General features: G+C 40.0%; 13 protein-coding genes across 13 annotated transcripts; 8 read left to right on the top strand and 5 right to left on the bottom strand.

Moving 5' to 3' along the window:
- Positions 1–208: 208 nt before the first annotated feature.
- TPK1 (cAMP-dependent protein kinase catalytic subunit TPK1) lies at positions 209–1,402 on the top strand (the record flags this gene model as incomplete). Its single annotated transcript, XM_018365969.1, has 1 exon — positions 209–1,402. The coding sequence occupies one exon, from the start codon at positions 209–211 to the stop codon at positions 1,400–1,402; it is 1,194 nt and encodes a 397-aa protein (XP_018221175.1).
- Positions 1,403–1,903: 501 nt separating this feature from the next.
- HAL5 (protein kinase HAL5) lies at positions 1,904–4,450 on the top strand (the record flags this gene model as incomplete). The annotated part of the gene is made up of 1 exon (XM_018365968.1): positions 1,904–4,450. One exon carries the CDS (start codon positions 1,904–1,906, stop codon positions 4,448–4,450), a length of 2,547 nt encoding a protein of 848 aa, XP_018221174.1.
- A 152-nt stretch (positions 4,451–4,602) lies between these two features.
- QCR8 (ubiquinol--cytochrome-c reductase subunit 8) lies at positions 4,603–4,887 on the bottom strand (the record flags this gene model as incomplete). Its single annotated transcript, XM_018365967.1, has 1 exon — positions 4,603–4,887. One exon carries the CDS (start codon positions 4,885–4,887, stop codon positions 4,603–4,605), a length of 285 nt encoding a protein of 94 aa, XP_018221173.1.
- Positions 4,888–5,280: 393 nt separating this feature from the next.
- Positions 5,281–6,339, bottom strand: ERG20 (bifunctional (2E,6E)-farnesyl diphosphate synthase/dimethylallyltranstransferase; the record flags this gene model as incomplete). The annotated part of the gene is made up of 1 exon (XM_018365966.1): positions 5,281–6,339. The coding sequence occupies one exon, from the start codon at positions 6,337–6,339 to the stop codon at positions 5,281–5,283; it is 1,059 nt and encodes a 352-aa protein (XP_018221172.1).
- Positions 6,340–6,919: 580 nt separating this feature from the next.
- Positions 6,920–9,130, top strand: SET2 (histone methyltransferase SET2; the record flags this gene model as incomplete). The annotated part of the gene is made up of 1 exon (XM_018365965.1): positions 6,920–9,130. The coding sequence occupies one exon, from the start codon at positions 6,920–6,922 to the stop codon at positions 9,128–9,130; it is 2,211 nt and encodes a 736-aa protein (XP_018221171.1).
- A 433-nt stretch (positions 9,131–9,563) lies between these two features.
- Positions 9,564–10,196, top strand: ASG7 (Asg7p; the record flags this gene model as incomplete). The annotated part of the gene is made up of 1 exon (XM_018365964.1): positions 9,564–10,196. One exon carries the CDS (start codon positions 9,564–9,566, stop codon positions 10,194–10,196), a length of 633 nt encoding a protein of 210 aa, XP_018221170.1.
- A 237-nt stretch (positions 10,197–10,433) lies between these two features.
- On the top strand, positions 10,434–11,624 carry TOH1 (Toh1p; the record flags this gene model as incomplete). Its single annotated transcript, XM_018365963.1, has 1 exon — positions 10,434–11,624. The coding sequence occupies one exon, from the start codon at positions 10,434–10,436 to the stop codon at positions 11,622–11,624; it is 1,191 nt and encodes a 396-aa protein (XP_018221169.1).
- Positions 11,625–11,828: 204 nt separating this feature from the next.
- CPS1 (Gly-Xaa carboxypeptidase) lies at positions 11,829–13,565 on the bottom strand (the record flags this gene model as incomplete). The annotated part of the gene is made up of 1 exon (XM_018365962.1): positions 11,829–13,565. The coding sequence occupies one exon, from the start codon at positions 13,563–13,565 to the stop codon at positions 11,829–11,831; it is 1,737 nt and encodes a 578-aa protein (XP_018221168.1).
- A 1,470-nt stretch (positions 13,566–15,035) lies between these two features.
- Positions 15,036–15,404, top strand: RFA3 (Rfa3p; the record flags this gene model as incomplete). The annotated part of the gene is made up of 1 exon (XM_018365961.1): positions 15,036–15,404. One exon carries the CDS (start codon positions 15,036–15,038, stop codon positions 15,402–15,404), a length of 369 nt encoding a protein of 122 aa, XP_018221167.1.
- A 264-nt stretch (positions 15,405–15,668) lies between these two features.
- Positions 15,669–16,502, bottom strand: KRE9 (Kre9p; the record flags this gene model as incomplete). The annotated part of the gene is made up of 1 exon (XM_018365960.1): positions 15,669–16,502. The coding sequence occupies one exon, from the start codon at positions 16,500–16,502 to the stop codon at positions 15,669–15,671; it is 834 nt and encodes a 277-aa protein (XP_018221166.1).
- A 568-nt stretch (positions 16,503–17,070) lies between these two features.
- On the top strand, positions 17,071–19,521 carry SWI3 (Swi3p; the record flags this gene model as incomplete). Its single annotated transcript, XM_018365959.1, has 1 exon — positions 17,071–19,521. The coding sequence occupies one exon, from the start codon at positions 17,071–17,073 to the stop codon at positions 19,519–19,521; it is 2,451 nt and encodes an 816-aa protein (XP_018221165.1).
- Positions 19,522–19,935: 414 nt separating this feature from the next.
- On the bottom strand, positions 19,936–20,804 carry RPL17B (60S ribosomal protein uL22; the record flags this gene model as incomplete). Its single annotated transcript, XM_018365958.1, has 2 exons — positions 19,936–20,181; positions 20,496–20,804. The coding sequence occupies 2 exons, from the start codon at positions 20,802–20,804 to the stop codon at positions 19,936–19,938; spliced, it is 555 nt and encodes a 184-aa protein (XP_018221164.1).
- Positions 20,805–21,537: 733 nt separating this feature from the next.
- On the top strand, positions 21,538–22,335 carry ATG27 (Atg27p; the record flags this gene model as incomplete). The annotated part of the gene is made up of 1 exon (XM_018365957.1): positions 21,538–22,335. The coding sequence occupies one exon, from the start codon at positions 21,538–21,540 to the stop codon at positions 22,333–22,335; it is 798 nt and encodes a 265-aa protein (XP_018221163.1).
- Between the last annotated feature and the right edge of the window lie 168 nt (positions 22,336–22,503).

Genomic DNA, 22,503 nt, shown 5'->3' with positions numbered 1-22,503 from the left:
AAGTGTGGTATTCTAAACGGAGGTGCGTGCATATATTTTAAACTTGTTAAGAGGGCAAGATAACGAACCTGCAATCGTTCTTCACTTATATTTTGTTTTTTTATTGGCTTGGTCTTCCAGTTAGCATCAAAGGTAGCACCGAAGCTGTGTAATCTTAAGTCAGCCAGTGTATGGACAGTAATTGATTGTGCCATATTTGTTTTTGGAGATGTCGACTGAAAAACGGAGCGATGGTGGTCAAGGGGCTCCACATGATAGACAAGGTACGGAAGCACACTCGGATGAAGGATCTGAGAAGAAGGTGACCGCTGTAGGAAACGAAAATGAAGAAAAGACACCGGAGAAGGGTGGTGAGGAAATTCAAGAGAAGCCAAAAAATCCCCATATTACTTATTACAATGAAGAGCAGTACAAACAGTTTATCGGCCAGGCAAGAGTTACGGGAGGTAAGTACAGCTTACAAGATTTCCAGATATTAAGGACATTAGGGACGGGTTCCTTTGGCAGGGTACATTTGATTAGATCAAGGCACAATGGGAGATATTACGCGATGAAAGTGCTTAAAAAGGAAATTGTGGTGAGGTTGAAACAGGTGGAACATACGAACGATGAGCGATTGATGCTTTCCATCGTCACACATCCATTTATTATAAGGATGTGGGGCACCTTCCAGGACGCTCAACAAATCTTTATGATCATGGATTATATTGAAGGTGGCGAGTTGTTTTCCTTATTAAGAAAATCCCAACGATTTCCTAACCCGGTCGCCAAGTTCTATGCTGCCGAAGTTTGTTTAGCTTTGGAGTACTTGCATAGTAAAGACATCATTTATAGGGATTTGAAGCCTGAAAATATACTGCTCGATAAAAACGGGCACGTGAAGATAACAGACTTCGGATTTGCTAAGTACGTTCCAGATGTCACGTACACGTTGTGTGGTACTCCGGATTACATAGCGCCTGAAGTAGTCAGTACCAAACCATATAATAAGTCCATCGATTGGTGGAGTTTTGGCATTCTAATTTACGAAATGCTGGCGGGATACACTCCATTTTACGATTCTAATACAATGAAAACTTATGAGAAGATTTTAAATGCCGAGTTAAGATTCCCGCCATTTTTCAACGACGATGTCAAAGATTTATTGAGTAGATTGATTACTAGAGACTTAAGTCAAAGGTTGGGTAATTTACAGAATGGCACAGAAGATGTCAAAAACCATCCTTGGTTCAAAGAAGTTGTCTGGGAAAAACTACTGTCTAGGAATATAGAAACACCGTATGAACCCCCCATTCAGCAGGGGCAAGGTGACACTTCTCAGTTTGACAAGTACCCCGAGGAAGACATCAACTATGGCGTTCAAGGAGAAGACCCATACGCTGATCTTTTCAACGACTTTTAATGAGTAATGTTTAACCTCTTCTGTTGTATTTTTCCTTTCATCTATACTCTCTTTCCATACGTTTTCTCTATTTTCTACATAACAAATATCCCTTAAAGATGTATTCCAACGCCTTAGTATATTCTACCCTCATTAAGCGGTACGTTCAACATGTTGCAAGTCATGATTGCGGTATGATCGATGCTTGTTCTTGCCATGTGAATACTGTTTTCCACTCTTTCTTGTCTTAATTTTCAACTATGCTCGCCGCGCCACTTTCAAGCTTGCATCTTGTACTGAAGATTTTATTTATCGATCTTTTTTTTGACATAAGCCCCTTGGTGTGAAGCCAATATTCGGCAATTGGTGACTTCAGACGAGCCAAAACGCTGATTTAATTTTACTGGAATAGGAAGCATTATAGTCTACGAAAAGATCCATTCTTTCCATCCATTTACTTCCAGAATAGCAAGGAGATAGAGATTTTGCTAAACAAGGAAAAAAATAAAAAAAATAAAAACCATGGGAGATGAGAAGCTTTCACGCCACACGTCTTTGAAGAGAGCCAGGTCTCTATCTGAATCCATCAAAGGTTTGTTCAAACCTTCGGGTATATCAGGTGGTAGCAGTACTGGGCAACCTTCACCGCGTCCAGGTCAGGACCAGGCGCATCCACATCAACCTGCAAGAATCATCACTAGTAATGTATCTTCTCCATCTGTATCCCCCATACAAAGTCCTGTTTTACAAGTGGCTCCCAAACATCATAAACTGGGTGTCCCTAATATTGCTAAGTTATCATTATCGCCTAGCAGGGAACCATCTTTGAATTCGGAAAATGAAATGTTCTCGCAGGAATCTTTTATAAGTGAGAAGGATGAAGATGAAGCCAATTTGTTAGAGAGAGAAGAGCTTCAAAATAAAAATGAAGAGCAAAATCGAATGAAACAGGCGCGTTCAAAGGACGCTCATGTGCCTCATCATCGTTATACAATAGGCAGCGATGAGGCTGAAAGGCGACCAAGGGAAAGACAGAAAAACTTTCCGCAAAATGCTGGTCAACCAAATCCGACAAATAACAGTGCTAATCATGTTTTGGACCAGGAAAATAATTTTTCTATTGACGCTATGCTTGATTATGACGACGAATCCAAATTTAGAAGAAGAAACAGTTTGGGTGTACGTACCAACAGTAACCGGACAAGAAGCAGGAAGAATAGTTTGTCCACACCAAGATCGCCACCTATGAAAACTGTAAATGATGGGGCAAATCCCAATGCCAGCAATAATGCTATTAATAATACAAGCAATAGAGTATATATGAGAGGAAGAAACCATTCAGATTCTATTAGTGCCTCCAGTTTGCCGAAATTTCAAGAAATCGAATGCAAGTGTATTTTGGACTTAGAACAATTTAAAGTTTTTGAGAACGGATATCATGAACATAATCTAAAAGTCTTGCCTATTATCGAAAATAATAAAAACGTGGACAGCGGCGAAGATAAGGACGCAGATGCCCCTGCAAACAACGGTGAAGATGGCGACAACGATCTCGAAACGAATATTCATAAACAAAAGTCTGTATTTTCATTAAGCGGATTATTCAAATATCATAAAGATGCGAATCAACAGCAACAACAACAAGAAGAAGACGATGATCAAATCAATTTGGAGAAGGCCTTTTCGATAATACCATCCCAGAAATTTATCAAATCTCAAGTGTTGAAAAAATCAAGAACTAGTACTCCCAAAAATGGTAATAATGATGAACTGATGAAAAATGATGGTAAAAATATCCCGCAAATTGTGAACCCTAATGCTGCAGTAGGCGCCGAAGAATTAAAGTTAATTAATGCATTGTCTGAGAAGATACGAAAAGGTCTGAAAAGCGAAAACGCAAAGAATAGTGGCAGTGAAACCAGAAGTAATAGCAACAAGCAGGAAGTTATCGACGACACCGAGAACAAGTCTCGAACAGCAAACAATGACACTTCTCACAGGCCTTGTTCTCAAAAATACGGAAAATCCATTGGAGTAGTCGGTGCAGGCGCATACGGGGTCGTTAAAATTTGTGCAAGATGCAAAACTTCCAAAGATATATTACCGTATAGTACCTATTCTAGCGGGAAAAAATTATTTTTCGCAGTCAAAGAGTTGAAACCCAAACCAGGTGATCCAATTGATAAGTTTTGTACTAGATTAACTTCTGAATTTATTATTGGACATTCATTAAGTCATCCGCATTTTGAAGCAAATACAGCAGTTTCGGGTAGTATTGCAAGACCTACACCACCAAGACATGTTTTCAATGCGCCAAACATTTTGAAAATTCTGGATCTAATGGAATATAACAACTCCTTTGTAGAAGTTATGGAGTTTTGTGCGTCCGGTGATCTATATTCATTATTAACCAGAAATAATATTTCCAGTGAGGCAAATAATGGTAGTTCAAGATTGAAGGAAGGTTCTGGGAGCCCATTGCATCCTCTAGAAGCTGACTGCTTTATGAAACAGCTATTAAATGGTGTTCAGTATATGCATGATCATGGGATCGCACATTGTGATTTAAAGCCAGAGAATATTCTGTTCCAACCAAATGGGTTGTTGAAGATTTGTGATTTTGGTACAAGTTCGGTTTTCCAAACAGCATGGGAAAAACATGTTCATTTTCAAAGTGGGGCCATGGGTTCAGAGCCATACGTTGCGCCTGAAGAGTTCATAAGGGATATGGAATACGATCCACGATTAGTGGACTGTTGGAGTTGTGGCATTGTCTACTGTACAATGATTATGGGGCAGTATCTTTGGAAAATTGCCATTCCTGAAAAGGACTCCCTGTTCAAATCTTTCCTCAGCGAAATCAAAAATGATGGACAGTTTTATCTCTTTGAGGAATTAAGACATGTCAGTAGTGAACTAAACAGATTGAGAAAGATCGCATTGTATAGAACATTCCAGGTCGACCCGACCAAAAGAATCTCCGTTGAACAACTGTTGCAAAGCTCTTGGATGAGAAGGACGAAGTGCTGTGTAGTTTATAGACCCTTACACAACAAGGTGAGTAAATAAGAACATACAAAAAAAGAAAAATGCATAATGTATTTATTATCACTAATACTCTAAATAAATAAATAAATAAATAGATTGGGTTCTTTTTTTTGTTTTGTAAACAGAATATATATAAGTTTTAGGACCAAAAAATCGGTTATGTGAGGAAAATACTAAACGTTAACTCTTTCTAATTCTTCTTTACCAGCCTTGCTATATAGATATTCATTGTATTCGTTACCGTTCTTCCACCAATACCAATAAATCCCTGCAGGTATCAAAACATACAGGAACTGAGATTTGAATCTCCTGAAAGTGTTGAATACGGCGTTGTGGAATATACCTTGCAATGGTTTTTGGGCGTATGGAGAGACCGCGTATGCAGTTATACCCTTTTGCTTTGGACCACCCATGTGACCCCACCATCCCATATAAGTCTTACCGCTTGGAGGACCCATTATTTCTTAGCTATTGTGTTGTGTTGTGTTGTGTTGTATCGAGTACTTGTTATTTAACGCACCACTCTATGTGTTTCTTAACTAAGCGGTTTTTAAATAAATTTAGTTTGAGAGATGAGGTTGTTGCTTTCCTATTATTATATGGGTAGGTTTTTGGGGGGTGGCTCGAGTTCCCTATACTTACTACCCGTAATTTCCGGCCAGATTTTTCTCCTTTTTTATTGGCTGAAAAAAAATCGGCTTCCGGTCACGTGAAACGATAAAAGTCATTAATAATTTGGAAGTTAATACTATATTATACTGGATATGTAAATTTCTTATACACTAACCCATATATTTATTTCATGTTTATTTAGTTTTTTTATCGGCTGGTTGCTACGCAAACTTGTAGGCTTATTTGCTTCTCTTGTAGACTTTGTTCAAGAACGCAGTCAAGACATCGGCTTTGAAACCACGGGATTCATCGACTTGAGAAATTTTCAATTTCAACTCTTTAGCAATGGACTCTTCGTATTGTTCGTACAATTGGTCGATTTTCAAGTCGTTGAAGATCTTCCTACACTTGGCTTCTGAGGTGGAGTCCTTTCTACCATAGTTTTCATCCAAGGTCTTTCTTTGTTCTGCAGAGGCAAGTTCCAAAGCCTTGTTGATGACCCACGAACATTTGTTGTCTTGGATGTCTGTACCGATTTTACCGATCTGTTCTGGGGTACCGAAGCAGTCCAAGTAGTCATCTTGGATTTGGAAGTATTCACCCAATGGGATCAAGACGTCCTTAGCTTGGTTCAAATCCTTTTCGTCGGTGATGCCGGCAACATACATGGCTAGGGCAACAGGCAAGTAAAAGGAATAGTAAGCGGTCTTGAAAGTCACTATGAAGGAATGCTTCTTTAAAGTGAACTTGCTCAAGTCGACTTTGTCTTCAGGTGCGGTGATCAAGTCCATCAATTGGCCCAACTCGGTTTGGAAAGTAACTTCATGGAACAATTCGGTCACGTCTATGTAGTATTTTTCGCTTCTGAAGTGGGACTTCAAAAGCTTGTAGATGGCAGCCTCTAACATGAAGGCGTCGTTGATTGCAATGTCGCCGACTTCAGGGACCTTGTACCAACATGGTTGGCCTCTTCTGGTAATGGACTTGTCCATCATGTCATCAGCAACCAAGAAGTAGGCTTGCAACAACTCGATACACCACCCCAAGATGGCAACTTTTTCGTATTCCTCTTGGCTCAATTGGTCAATGGTCTTGTTGGATAAGATGGTGTAGGTGTCCACGACAGACAGCCCCCTGTTCAACTTACCACCTGGGGTGTTGTAGTTCAATGAATGGGCGTACCAGTCGCAGGCTTCCTTTGGCATACCGTAAGCCAAAAGCGATGCATTCAATTCTTCCACTATTTTAGGGAAAACACTCAAGAATTTCTCTCTTTTAATTTCCTTTTCTGAAGCCATCTTTGTATATATATATTTGTGTGTGTGTGTGTGCGTCCAAAGCCTGTTGGTTAGGTTCTGATCATGAAATCCAAAAAGAATGGAAAGATTACTCTTCCACCGAGCCCAAATTTCGCCATGCGTTTATATATATTTCTTGCCGTTGCTTCCTCTATTTATCGGTCTTTTCCTCGAGGCGGTTCGTTTAGAACCATGAGAAGAAGCCAGCTTCGACTCTTGAGGAGAGAGAGATGAAGGGCCTTGATGTACTCATTGAGGGTCCCCAATTGGCACCGGGGATAATGGAGGCATCCATGTGAAGGCTCTCTACACGGTTCAACCGTATTGCATGGACGGTTATAACCTCTAGTGTTATGGGCTTGTGTCACGTGCACATGTCACTTTGGACGTCTTTTTATTTAACTATAATCATGTGAAAAATTCTAAGAAACTATTAGAATCATTCAATAATTAATGATTGTATATCAGGGCAGAGAGTCACGTTGAGAGCTTTTAAAAGGGATTCTTTGATTGTGTGATAAAGAACCGCATAGTCGTGCTGCTAGCTTCCCCCCTTTTTTCCGATCGTTGTTACGTGGTTATGTCAATGAACCACAGTGTAAGTGCATCGGAAGATGAAAAAGAGGTACCCAGTGCCAATGACAAGGGCCATAATACTCCAAAGCTATTTGATCAGGAGCCCGATTCTACGAAGGAGGTCTTGACCAAATTCGAAAACTTGGAAGATTGTATATATGCGAATAAGAGGATCGGGACATTTAAAAATAATGATTTCATGGAGTGTGACTGTTATGAAGAATTCTCTGATGGGGTCAATCATGCCTGTGACGAGGATTCTGACTGTATCAACAGGCTCACGTTAATAGAGTGTGTGAATGACTTGTGTTTGACTTGTGGCGATAACTGTCAAAACCAACGGTTCCAGAAAAAGCAGTATGCTCCAATAGCCATATTCAAAACAAAGAATAAAGGATATGGTGTTCGAGCTGAACAGGATATAGAGGCAAACCAGTTCATCTACGAATATAAAGGTGAAGTGATTGAGGAGATGGAGTTCAGAGATAGATTAATAGACTACGACCAACGTCATTTCAAGCATTTTTATTTTATGATGTTGCAAAACGGCGAATTCATTGATGCAACAATAAAGGGTTCATTAGCGAGATTTTGTAACCACTCTTGTAGTCCCAATGCATACGTCAATAAATGGGTCGTTAAGGGTAAACTGCGTATGGGTATTTTTGCTCAAAGGAAAATCCTGAGAGGTGAAGAAATCACTTTTGACTATAACGTGGATCGGTATGGTGCTCAGGCTCAAAAATGCTATTGTGAAGAACCAAACTGTATCGGGTTTCTTGGTGGTAAGACACAAACTGATGCGGCGTCATTATTACCTCAAAACATCGCTGATGCCTTGGGGGTTACCGTTTCTATGGAGAAAAAATGGTTAAAATTGAAAAAATTGAATGGCGAGCCAATCATTAAGAATGAAAACGAAAACGTGAATATTGAATTCCTGCAATCCTTGGAAATCAAACCTATTGATGATCCCATGGATGTCACGAAAATTATGAGTGTATTGCTACAGCAAGATAATAAAATTATTGCGTCCAAACTATTGAACAGGCTTTTCACCATTGACGACAATTCTTTGCGCCACCAAGCTATCAAGCTGCACGGTTATACGTGTTTTAGTAAAATGATTAAGTTGTTTGACCCCAAACAACAACAAAAGCAACAAGAAGATGAATTTGACAATGAGGAAGACGAAAAAAGTTCAATGATCAAAAAAATCCTGGACTTCTTATTAGAACTGCCCAAAACAACTAAAAATGGTATCTTGTCATCACAAATTGGTGATAATATAAGAATTTTATCTGCGGAATGTGCAGACTTAAAGCCAGAATGCGATGAACTATTAGAGAAATGGTCGAAGTTTGAAACCTATAAAAGAATCACCAAGAAAGACATTAATGTTGCATCCAGTAAAATGATAGATTTGAGAAGAATTAGATTGCCCCCGGGCTGGGAAGTCATTCATGAAAATGGTCGTCCATTGTACTATAATGCAGAACAAAAAACAAAACTACACTACCCTCCCACAGGGTCTTCAAAGACATTTAGTTCAAGATCAAGCACACCAGTTGAAGCCATGAGTAGTGGTGGAATTGTGAAAACCATTAATGCTTCAGATCTCAAGAAACACAAACTGAGTGATGAAGAGTACGAAAGAAAAAAACGCAAAAGACTCGAATATGAAAGAAACGCTTTAGAAAGAGCCAAACAAGAAGAACTAGAAAATTTGAAACAAAAGCTAAAGCTCGAAAATGAAAGGAAAAGTGTCTTGGAAGATATTATAGCAGAAGCTAACAAGCAAAAGGAAGCACAAAAGGAAGAGGCTAAAAAACTAGTGGAAGCTAAAGAGGCCAAGCGTTTGAAAAGGAAAACGGTCTCGCAATCTCAACGATTGGAGCACAGCTGGAATAAATTTTTCGCGTCTTTCGTGCCAAATCTAATAAGAAACAATCCGCAAAGTAAGCAGTTTGATCATGAAAATATCAAACAGTGTGCCAAAGATATTGTGAAAATGTTAACCACAAAGGAATTGAAAAAAGATTTATCGAGAGCACCACCCGATGATTTAAGCAAAGAGAAAAGGCATAAGGTTAAAGAATTCATAAAGTCTTATATGGATAAGATAATTCTCAAAAAGAAGCAAAAAAAGGCATCGATCTCGGCATCGGCATCAACTAGGATGTCTTCTCCCCCACCTTCAACATCATCAAACTGATACGTCATGTATATAGGGCTGTTTTCACTTTTTCCACCCTATTGAAAGTCCTGTACTATAGCTGTAATTGTAATTTCTAAACTATTTTTTTTTTATTATTTATTTCCTTCTCTCTTTAATATATGTTTAAGTAGCACGCTCGTTATGGGACAATTTATTTGATAAGTAAAGTGATACATTTTCAAGACAAAGACGATTCCTAAAAAAATGGGATGTTTCAGGTACTTTTCTTTTTTTTTTTCTGTCACTATGCCAGTTGAAATGACTTTGAAACGTAATTACCGCATCGGGAAATTTACACGCTAGATACAATAAGCTAATGAGAAGCATATAAAGGGACAATAGGACCAAGTTTAGTTTAACGAACATTCTTCTATCGTGTAATATTTATGTTCTAGTACCAGCAATTTCTCAGAATAGTACGAAAAACAACATGCCAATTTCATCCAGCAGAAAGAATAAAAGCAGGCAACTAACCGCGCCTTTCGAAGATGACGAGAATCCCTGGATGAAAAAATACCATTGCCAATGTAAATCATGTCAAATGAGCGCATCTATGCATCCTTGGTTACCAAGGTTTTTCATTTTCGGCATCCTGTGCCCCATTTTCTGGTTGGTAAATCTTCTAGGTTGGTGGTACCTGCAATTTTGGCAACCACACGAATTGGAATTTCAAAACTTTCAAGAAGACGAGTACCCTGGATTCTATGAACGTGATATCGTCAAGAAAAGATCACTAGTACACCTGAAGAAAGAAGTACTACAAGAGATCCGCACCATTCAAGATCTCAGCGATAGCAACAGCGAAGAAGACCTAAACAACGACGATGTCTACGACACACAGTCGTCTTCTGTAAAAGCGGACCCGGAACAAGCCGAGGGCGATGAAGAGGCACTAGAGAAGTACCGCTACGCTTTCCTGAAAAAAGTGGCTCATGATGTCTTGGCGACGCACGATTCATTACGTAAAAGTTTCCGCGACTGGAATCTGCGCTCTTTGCTTGGCATCGTCATAGATTCTGTACTGATATTGTTTATAGCCCTTCTCTGTAAGAAAACTCGATAGATAGACACCACAAACAAAATTAGCCCCGTTTTGCTTCACAGCCTCCATTTCCCACTTTTTACCATATCCTGCAAGGGTTTCCTGATTTTTTTTCACTCTCGGTTCCGCTCCTTTCTTTTTGTCTATTTTTCCGGCCTAGTTATTTATAGGAACCATAAAATCCTCGAGAAACAATCTTATCTAAGGAACGTTTGAAGAATAGTAGCAAAGCTAACAAAGCAAACAATATCAAGTGTAATGTTGCAAAGTATAGTCCTTTCCGTGTGTGTGTGTCTGTTACACACAGTCGCTGCAAGCGGGCCTCAGTCGTATCAGAAGCTGGATTTCACGAACGTGGGTTTTGCAGGTACGTACAATAGCGTAAAAAAGTTTACAGGTATCACTAACAATGATACATGTACTTGTGAAGTGGGTGACAAAGAATGGTTTTCTGGTGTAAACGCCCCATTGGCTGAATACTTGTCTGTTCATTTCCGTGGTCCATTAAAGTTGAGACAATTTGCCTTTTACACTTCCCCTGGATTCACTGTCAGCAACAATAGAAGCTCTTCCGATTGGAGTCGTTCGGCCTACTATGACTCCAGCTCGAAGACGGCTAATAACGTTACTTTCTTAAATCACGGAGGTGAAGCTTCCCCTTGCCTAGGTAATGCTTTGTCGTATGCTAGTTCCAATGGTACCGGTACCGCCAGTGAGGCCACTGTTTTGGCTGATGATACTTTAATTTCTTCTGATGAAGAGTATATAATCTACTCTAACGTTTCGTGTCCAAAATCAGGTTACGGTAAGGATTGTGGTGTTTACCGTAGTGGTATTCCAGCTTATTATGGGTTCGGCGGTACAACAAAGATGTTCTTGTTTGAATTTGAAATGCCCACTGAAACCGAGAAAAATAGCAGCTCTATTGGGTACTATGACTTGCCAGCCATTTGGTTGTTAAACGACCATATCGCAAGAACTTCTCAATATCCAACCAATGCCAACTGTTCATGTTGGGCCAGTGGATGTGGTGAATACGATATTTTCGAAGCCATGAACGGTACTGAAAAAAACCATCTGTACTCTACATTCCACACTTTCCAAGGTATTGAGGATTTGGGTACTGGTATCCAATCCTACGGTTACATTGCAAGAAATACCACAGGTACCATGAAAGGTGGTGTTGTTTTTGATTCTAGTGGGAATGTTGTCTCTTTTATCTCTGATGACACTACTTTTGGTCAAACTGTTTCTGCAGACGCTGTTAATGAGTTGTTAGCTGCTATTCCTCAAGACGAAACCTACTCTTCTCAATTAATGAGTATTTCTGCTACGGCTCCTACTACTTCATCGAAATCCAACGGTATTTCTTTAACAAAGATGCAAAACGGTGTATGGTATTACATTATGGCAATTTTCACTGCTTTTACGCAAGTGTTTTTGATTTGATTTACCTCGATATTACTAAGGTGTGGTCACTCAATTACTACTAGTTTTAGTTTATAGTATACACTTCTTTTTTTGATGTTTGTGTGACTAGTGGTGTTTTTTTTTTCTACGTTATACTGATACATACATTTTGTGAATAGATGAGTTAAATAAAAAAAATTGGGTAAAAAAAAAGATTTTTGGATATTTAATGTATGGATTTATTTAAGCATATTCATTAACATTGACGATGTATTCGTAAACGAAGGCAATGGCGGATAAATGGCCTGGCACATCTACGTGTTCGTTAACGGAATGTAAAGTCTTCAGTAAATCAATATCGATAATGGAACCAACAAACCTATAAATGTTCTTGGACAAATTCCAATAGTATTTGGTGTCTGTGTTACCAGAGAATAAACCAGTGGTGACATAGAATTCTTCATCGTTTTGTAAGACACCATTTTCAAAGACATTTTGAATGGTACCTGCCAAGACATCCCAAACAGGGCCTGAATTTGGTGAAAATGGTGCTGGCTCCAATTCTCTTAAAACAGTAACGTCAATGTGGCCCAAGTCGGTTTCAGGGATAATGAAATCATCGCCATTCTTTGATAATCCATAACCGTATTTCTTGGCGATCTTCTTGGCGTATTCCATGTTTCTTGCAAAGACTTCAGACACGGAAGAGTGTAAATTGACTCTGTGATTGATCAAGAATCTGGTTGTTTCAGGTAGGGCATTGGCTTTAACACCTCCATTGATGATATCTACAGCTTGCGTGGTTCTTATCAAATTACGTAAATGGTTTTGCTCGGAAATGAAATCAACAAGCTTGTCCTTTCTTCTGGGACAGAATGGTGCACCTAAAATTGTTTTCTTCAAGTYCTTGCTTAAGGACTTCGAATGTTCTGCAGCACATGTTAGCAAGCCATAGATTGGATTGTCAAACTCAAATTCATAGTCAAATGGGTTCGCCTCAAAATTAGAAATTAATTCCGAAGCGATACCAATTGTAGTATGATCAGGGGGCACAGAGGAATGGCCACCGTGACCTAAAATACTAATTTCGAAGTCGACATAGCCTTTTTCAGTGTTGATTGGAGTGGCAACAAAGACATCTTTATCGACTTCCATAATACCTTCACCTTCATCAATAATACTGTAAATACCATCATCGCCATATCTTTCATGAAGAAATGAGGCTAGGTTGGCAGCACCGAGGATACCACTAGCTTCTTCGTCGAAACCTAGAGACAGTATGACAGTTCTGTTTGGTTTGAACCCGTCAATCAATAGTTGCTCGACGGCTTCAAATTCAGCAATCAACAGGTTCTTACAATCGTTAGAGCCACGGCCCCAAACGAAATCAGTCTCTGGATCGTAATGACCGGAGAATGGGGGGAAATTCCAGGATGATAAAGTTTCGTTGTTCACGGGGACAACATCCTGATGGGCCATTAGCAATAGCGGTTTCAACTCAGGGTCAGAGCCCTCCCACGTGTAAAGAAGGCCCAATTCGTTGATCTTCTCCAGTTTCAAATGCTTGTTCACATGGGGGAAGGTCTCGTTGAAATAATCATGTAGTTCATAAAAGTGTTTATAGTAGTCCGGATCGTCTGCAGGCTGAGGGTTTTTGTCCTGGACTACAGTAGGGATTCTAACAGCGTCGGACAATTTTTTAATGGAGCTGTTTCTAAAAGCAGAGTCATGAAGAATTGTGTCAATGGAACGGTTAAATGAAGGACTTAAGGCGTCAATCTTCTCACATCTGGGCTTGTGACGGTCGCCCTTGCCCCCGTGTGGCGGCTTATGCCCATGGGGTGATGGTGGGAGTGGATGAAGACCTGAGGTGAGGAAAAAAGTACCGATGATTATAAGAGCAACTATTCCGCTAAGGAAGGCTCTATGTCTTTGCCATATGGGCTTTTTAACTGCCTTATCTTCTGGCAAGGCAATCATGGTGGAATGGATAGCGAGTGGTTTCTTCGTTTGTTAGTACAGGACAAATTATTTGTAGTGTAAAGAGACACATTTGGGGCACCTTTGCCTTTATATATTTTACTTTCTTGGCCGACCCTAGAAACCTGCATTGCCTTTCGCCCAAAGGGGAAACTAAAAGGGCCGCCTGATAAGATAAGGAAGGGTACGAGGCTGAGATAACAAGAAGTGTGATCTTTCAGAATGGCATAGCACCATTAAATGGACTGGCAGATATAGTGTGTATCGTGGATGCTTGCGCTTATGACGTGTTCTYTGGGTTATATAGAGGTCGGTGTCGCAATAACACCTTTGTTGATGCATAAGATGTAGAGCGAAGAAGGGCCGTCTGTTTTTAATTGTGGCACTTAGCAGTTTGAGTAGAAGAAAGTCGGAAGGATGCTACCATATCCTTTAATGGTCTTGCGCATCCCCATCTACTACTAGTATCCGGCTTCATTATATATCTTTTAGCTTTTAGTGTGTCAGGCCCATATTGACGTTAATTAGAGGCCATAAACAACTAATTATAAATAATTGAAAATTGTAGCTAAAACAAGAAAAGTAGAGCGCCGCCTCTTCATCATAACATGAAGACCAGCCGTAAACATACATGTTCACTGCCGTTGTTAATGGTTCTTATGGACGGTAACTGGGTATCCAGAAGTGGTACAGTGCAAACGACAAAGGGATATCTGCCAAGGCCACATTCTGTCAATACCTCAGTAATGATGCATAGCTATGCATGCAGTTCAGGCGGTGTCGTCAGTGACTACTCGTAAATAACAAGGGTTCAGAAGGTTGTATGTAATGACTTTCCGTGCTGTGGATGATCGTCTATATCACGCCAGCTGAAGTAACTCCCAAGAGAAAGTGGCCTTTGAGGAGGGGCTGCATCGCTCAACTATGAGGCTTGTGGTTTCAGCTAGCAATAGAGGCCGATACACAGAAAGGGTTTCGCTCTTTCCTCTATTCGTCCTGGTATAACTAATTATTCTAAAGTATCCTATTAAAATTGGGAATGAGAGCAAATTGGTGAGTTCAGGCTTATGTACGTTTATTTACCTAGAAATGTGACATTATCGTTACTAAGGAACGATGCCCTTATTACCAACCTACGATATTTAAGTTATAAGGGATAACACTATTAAATATTATAGTACAGTGATCAGGGATGGTGCCCTTGTCGTATGATAGGATGACCCCAAAAGGGCGCTGTCATTGGCATTCATCAGTCGAGCATGCAACTGGGGAGGCATCGATTTGTCGTATAATTCCGGACTATAGCCGGCTTTCTTGTTTAATGCTCTCGTTCTGCTATCCTAACGCGTCAAATTTGGCAATACGCGATATTTTTCGTTTCTCTTTAAAATAAAGAGAATATCGCATTCTCTACTGTACTTGCATCCATATTGCCACCCAGAACAGCAGCAACCACAGACGTAAGCAAAAATGGCCAGTGAAACACCCAGAATCGACCCCACCGAAATCTCCAATATCAATGCCCCCGTGTTTAGAATTATAGCACAAATCAAGTCACAACCCACCGAGTCCCAACTGGTCTTGCAATCGCCGACCATGTCGTCGACGAACGGCGGTGAGATCGAAATGATCACATTAAACAATATCCGTGTCTCGATGAACAAGACGTTCGAGGTGGATTCGTGGTACGAGTTCGTTTGTAGGAACAACGACGATGGCGAATTAGGTTTTTTAATTCTTGATGCTGTACTATGCAAATTCAAGGAAAACGAAGAGCTAAGTTTACACGGTGTGGTCGCTTTACAACGACTATGTAAAAAATACCCAGAAATATACTAGTTCAGCCCCTCCTTCATCTCTATATATACTATTGCCTCTGTACTTTTTCATCTAATAAATCCCTTTTCCAAGGTGATATTGTAACTGTGTTTATGTGTATATAGATATAAAATAATGTAATTAGATGAATGTATACTTGCTGTTTTAACGCCTTTCGCTAAAATTCTGTTTGCTTTTTTTAACCTTTCTTACCTTTAGCCCTCATCATAAAAATAATAATAATAATAGAAATAGTAGTGATGATAGCAGATATCTGCCTACTCATTATACTTTTCTCAAATTCATCTTTCTGGCAGACAAAGATAATCTCTTCGATGGTTTGTACCAGCCACCGTTATCGGATGGCATGGCTGCATGAGTGGCGTAGTTCACCCCAGAAGATATCGAATAAGACCAACCTGGAGTTAGGGTGGTTTCTTGCTGGGGCAATTTCCCGAAAGTAGAAAAGTATGTCACTGCACTGGTAGCGTATTTTCTTGTCCATGTCGTAGCGGTAACCTTGGTCATAGGTTGCATTTGCATGGGAGCGAAACGTGAAGTACCGGTTTGTTTGGTGTATGGAACAGTAAATGAACGACTATCGATGGAAGATGCTTGTGCGGTGTTCGTAGTGGTAGTTTGGATGGAGGTCTGTGGGGTGGGCGCCGCCGAGTCACTGAATGTGTAAGCTGTAGCACCTCCCATGGATGTCAACTGGAATCTTGGCGTATAATGGAGGGTAGAACCTTGATTATTCACCCATGCGAAAACTTGAATATAATATTGACCGTTACCAGTTAAAGTCGAGGGAAAAGTAGCCGTGTAAGAGTAAACACCATCTTGGTCCTGAGCCAAAGCACTGGGTTTGACCTGTGTGGCAATTGTCCCTATACAATTAATGTCATTGTTGGGCCCAGTACAAAGACTGAGTGTGTAGTATGAAATTTTGCTTAATGGGGGATACGCACCATTATCCATCCATTTGACGGGAATAGAGACTGTACCACCGCTTGGGCTAAATTTGGCTCCGGCTAATGGAGAAACGGTGTTTACATCACCCAGAACACATGAGATTAAAAACACCCAAGCGTATAAAATGGAGCCTGTTGGTAAACGCATTATCTATGATCTGTCGCTGCTGTTGGATTCGTGGAAGGATGTGGCGGGAAGCAAAAGAGTAGAGTCCTGAGGAGCGGTTGCGAAACGAAGTGTGAGCTGTCTTTTTAAGCACTTTTCAAGACTAAGAACAGAGAAGAAATTCGTCTCGAGAATGCTACGAGTTCCTGTTTCTATTTCTGTATTATCCTTGAGAGATCTTTTTGGAAAAAAAAAAGAAAAGAAGGCGACTACGCCTGCTCGTCCAACATGATCTAGTATCGATCTGGCTGTAAACACGGTAAAAGGGCAGCTAATGGAGCACTTGGACAGCTTTTGATACATTGAGAGGGATTGTACACTACAAGTCGTGGTTTTAAAGGACTTTTGGACCCCTCCAAGGATGTTTAAGTGCAATTAAGCAGGTATCACGAACAACGAGGCGGGACGATTTGGCGTTTTTGGCCATAGGCGAAAAGACGAAAACAATTTGCGTGGGAGATACAAGAGGAAACATAGAAGGATGTGTATGGTGTGAGGTTTTGGCACATCGAGACGCGTGTAGAGACCAATTGTGATACGGTTAGCAAGCATGGAAGGTACGCTGGGCGACGGATCCACGACAGGACTTGCCGGGGACGCTATTGAACAAGGTGATGGCAATAACAATAGCAGCAGCACGAACGTGACGACAACTGCTACTACAAATACAGACCTTGGCGACGAGAAGCAGCAGCAACAAAGCGATTCTTCGAAGGATGAAGAGGCTGACACAAACACGGGCGACGCGGGGAGCGATGTGGCAGCAGTGCCAGCAGCACAGCAACCGTTTATAGCGGAAGGTAAACCGGACCCTCCGAAAACAATCTCTGTGGAAGAAGACGACGATCAGGTTTTGTTCGGCCAAGATCATAATGATAGCGATAACTTGTTTGGCGAAACAGAGAGCTCTGTTTCGAATAACGAGACAAACACTCCCGATATAGCTATTAATTCTGTGGAGAAGGATAACAATAAGCTTGCTGAAAAGAAGGATGGCGTGATACAAGATTCGAGTAATGACATAAAGGACATAGAGGAAGAAAAGGTACAGACGAAAGAAGGAGCAACGGAGAATGAAGAAATTGACAGTGTCAAAGAGGAGGAGCCAACTGAAAAGGCAGAGGATATGGACGAGGACGAAGACGAAGACGATGATGACCAACCGATGATGAGTCCCGACAACTCTATTTTTGGAGATACAAAGAGTGAGACCAAACAGTTAGATAATGCTTCGTCGTTCGTTGAAACACCATCTGAAATTTCGGATGCGCATAAAAATGTCCAGGAAGAAACTATAAATAAAACGGAAGATATCAATGAAAAAGAAGATGCAACCGAAGAGGGAAACGAGCATGCAAAGGATAATATAAATGGCCACCCAGAAGATGCCGAAACCAAAATAAAGCTCACCACTAAAACAGAACCAGAAACGTTCGATATACCGCAAGCACATGAAATTGTTATTCCAAGTTATTCTAAATGGTTTAGTCTAGACAAGATTCATTCCATTGAGATTCAGTCGCTACCTGAATTTTTCACAAACAGGATTCCATCAAAGACACCGGAGGTCTACATGAGATATAGAAATTTCATGGTAAATTCTTATAGATTGAATCCAAATGAATACTTTAGTGTCACAACGGCGAGAAGAAATGTCTCTGGTGATGCTGCTGCATTATTCAGATTACATAAATTCTTAACTAAATGGGGGCTAATAAACTACCAGGTCGATTCTAAGCTACTACCCAAGAACATAGAACCTCCACTAACATCTCAATATTCCACAAGGCATGATGCCCCCAGGGGACTTTTCCCTTTCGAAAGTTACAAACCATCCGTACAATTACCAGACATGGCTAAGCTTAAAAAAATGATGAACACTAGCGATTCTGAAAGTACTTTGTATAAATATTTGAAGGAAAGTAAAAGAAAATACGATGATATATCGCGTTTATCGAACACGCCAGATAATGATAATGGCGATAAAAGCAATAAGAGTATAGAAAAATCACCTGATGAGTCTGATGAGAATTTATTGGAATACGACGAAACTTCACGTCCTCTGAAAAAAATAAAAATTCTGGAACAAATTGACAAGAATTGGTCAAAGGAAGACTTGCAGAAATTATTAAAGGGAATACAGGAATTTGGTGCTGACTGGTATAAAGTGGCTAAGCATGTAGGCACTAAGTCACCCGAACAATGTATCCTGCGCTTTCTTCAGTTACCGATTGAAGATAAGTTTTTATACGGTGACGGCAATACCAAGGGCGCTAATGAAAGCGGATTGGGACCATTGAAGTATGCTCCTCATTTGCCGTTTTCTAAGGGCGAGAATCCGGTCTTGTCAACAATAGCATTTTTGGTGGGATTAGTCAATCCAAAGACTGTACAAGCCATGACTCAAAGAGCCATCCAATCTGAAGAAACAATAGAATCTCAAAAGAAGGAAATTTCAGATAAAGGATCGTTTGAAAATGTTAAAGAAGGTTCAGAAATTGCTCTATCATCGTTGGGCCTAAGAAGCCATGTTTTTGCCACCCATGAGGAGAGACAAATGAATTTATTAACAAATGAATTGATCAGATTGCAAATGGAAAAACTAGACTCAAAACTAAATCACTTGAAAAAAATAGAGAGTTTTATGGAGTTGGAAAGGAAAACTTTAGAAAGACAACAAGAAAACCTACTAATCCAAAGGTTGAACTTTAATCAGAATTCCAACAAGATTGTTAACGTCCTAACCAAATGCTTGAATTCAATATCGGACAGCAATATTGATAATAGCTCAATGGCGGATAGGGACGAAATCAGGTCGCAGATAAACCACTTTCGAAACATGTTATCCAAACCCGAAAGTTTAAGTATTGGAAAGAATCCTTTCGGAAAGTCCAATATTGAAACAGGCGAGGCCCTTAATGAACAAAACACATCTAACGAAAATGACGTCAAACCGATTTCCATCGAAGCACCCCAATTTTACAGATATTGGTCGGCATAAAAGGGATCACAAAGAAAGCCGTTTTTATTGTCGCAATTCTTCTATATCGGTAATACTTTCAATTTCATTTTACTTTATCACTTTTTTTTTCTTTTCCTGGGGTTATTTCTTTAGTGTAGGAATGATAAATCATTCAACTCGGCTTCTTCACTTTTTTCTTACTCGTCTAGAATCTACTAGATGTGTATAAATATATGTACATGTAGATATGTGTTTATAATTGTGTTATTTTTACTTCATTTCTAGAATATTTTTTTGTCTTTTGTTACCTATAAAACCTACATTAAATATCCCAAAGCCGCTTGGCTGTTTATTGTGTTATTTTTGATTTAATTCTGATTTTGTGTATTGGTCTAAAGAAATTAGTATATAATTATATAAAATCAAATATTCATTTTAAAAGGTAAAAAGCGTTTAAGCGGAGATACGTTTTTGGGCAGCGATTCTACCTCTTTGTCTAGAAGTTAATCTGACGGCCTTCTTTTCAGCGGCCTTGGCAACAGCTTCTTCCTTTTCAGTGACGACTAATTCAATGTGAGATGGAGAGGATTCGTACTTGTTGATTCTACCGTGAGCTCTGAAAGTTCTTCTTCTTTGCTTTGGAGCTTGGTTAACTTGGATGTGAGAAACGTATAGTTTGGTACCATCTAGACCTTTAGCCTGAAAAAAAACAATAATATTAGTGGTAATATTATAAAATCTTGTTAGTAATCTTGTAATGTCATATTGAAAAGAAAAAAAAGAAATAAGATAAAAAACAGGTGATTATATTGAGTGCTATAACAGGATTTTGCGAATTTTAACGTTTACTCATTGTCTCTGGATAATTTTCAATAGTTGAGTCACGGGATCTTACTTTCTCAATGCAAGATTCATACACGCCTGGACGTAGCACATGGAAACTCAGATTTATAGTTGGCACAACATTTTCTTTTTCATATCATATTTCCACAATAGTATCATTTTAAACATACTTCAGCGTTGGCAGCTGCGTTTTGCAACAAACCTTGAACGAACTTAACAGACTTAGCTGGCCATCTAGCCTTGGTGACACCGAATTCCTTACCTTGAGCGGTTCTACCAATAGAGGAGTTAAATCTTCTGAATGGGATAGCTCTTTGGTGGTCCAAAACTTGGTCCAAGTATTTTTGAGCCTTGGTCAATTCCCAACCATTGATGGCTTGAGCGGTTTCTCTGGTGTTCTTGAAAGAAACACGCAAGTAAGAGCCACGAGCAGATGCAGATTTAGCTGGATTGGTTGAAGTAGCACCGTATCTTGCCATTTTAAATTTGTTCGTTTCGTTGATCTGTTGTTTTGACTATAAAAGAACACAATGAGAACTAACTAGAAAAACCTGTGAAAAAGACAAACTACGTTAAAAAGAAACAATTACTATAAACAACAAGTACCATCATCTACTAAGGGCTGCTCACATCATTACACTACTACCTCAAGGTGTATACAAAATTGACAAATACCAATGCTACAACCAAACCCACACTCAGATGCCGTGCAGTTACCCATCATCCATCGATGCTCGAAGCTGAGTGACAAGCATCCCAGCATCTCTGCATGCCATCTCTACAACATTCCAATGAAAATTAGCCACACTGCGATCGGCGCAGGTTGCACCACTGTGTTTCTGCCTAGAAAGGAGAATCCCTAGGCAGAGGCACTGGAACATAGGGGGTTCTGCTCGGAGAGGACACGCACTAGAGCCAGGAACTGGTATCCATTCTCTGCCTGCACGATGGTTCTCTCAGCGTAAGGAACGCAACGTGTAACTCCACCGCTGAAAAATCCCAGGCCAAATAATCCGACACAATTTTTGAAAAAAACATTATGTTTGGGTTGAAAATGTTCAGGTGTAAAACCAAAAAAGGTCGGTATATTATTTTGTTTCCATTTTCCGTAAGGGACGGGTGTCAAGAGAATAGTGGCATAAGGTGTATAGTAGATTTTAATACGAGATGGGCTGTCAATCGGATAGGTAACAAAGAAGAAACACTGACGAAATGGTATCAAAGAGTTGGATTTGCGGTTTTGCCTGTGCAATTGCAGTGGCCCAGTCGTTATCCTGTGAGAAGCACGATGTATTGAAAAAGTACCAAGTGAGTCAATTTAGCACGCTGGGTTCTACAGAAAGAGACACCCCGCCAAGCAAAACCACTGAAAAGTGGTGGGTTAACGTTTGTGAGGAGCATACTGCAGACTCCCCCGAAGGCTGTGATAAGGACGATATGCTATGTGGCCTAACGAGTGTTATGTTGCCTGAAAACAAGGATGCTATCACTACTCAGATTATTGATTTTAACAGAAACATACCCTTTGGCGTCGAGGAAACTGAGAATGCACTGTCATTGTCATTAAAGGGCACCAGATGGGGGTCCAACGTCATCGACGCAGTCTTGGAATTCCAGTGCAATGACAACATGAAAGAAGACGAACTGGTTTCCACCACATGGGCCGATAAAAGAATTCAGCTGACCATAAAGGGTCCCTCTGGTTGCTTGAAGAGCAAAGATGACAAGAAAAAGGGCGACGACGACAAGGAGGAAAAGAAGCCAGCAAAGAAATCAAGCGGTGCTTCATGGTTTACTTGGTTATTCCTATACGCCTTACTGTTTACATTGATATACCTGATGGTCGTATCGTTCTTGAACACCAGAGGTGGCTCCTTCCAAGATTTCCGTGCCGAGTTCACCCAACGCTCTACTCAATTTTTCACTTCCTTACCTGAATTCTGTAGAGAAGTTGTCTCGAAAATATTGGGTAGAAACACTACCCAAAGAGGTGGTTACAGCGCCGTTTAAACAAGAGCCCTTCGCTTACAAAATTGATATCTTCATAACAACTGTGCTGTTACATTTATATATAAACTTTATGCTTTTACCTCTACAACATAATACTAATTAAAAAAATACTTGTCTTCAGTGCGACACATGTTAATTTTCCCGTTCAAAAACACCAATAGCTGTCAC

Source organism: Saccharomyces eubayanus, chromosome X (genome assembly GCF_001298625.1).
Source record: "Saccharomyces eubayanus strain FM1318 chromosome X, whole genome shotgun sequence".
In the NCBI taxonomy this organism is placed as follows: Eukaryota; Fungi; Ascomycota; class Saccharomycetes; order Saccharomycetales; family Saccharomycetaceae; genus Saccharomyces; species Saccharomyces eubayanus.
Note: the sequence above shows the minus strand (reverse complement) of the source record. Positions and strands in the feature narration are given on the sequence as shown.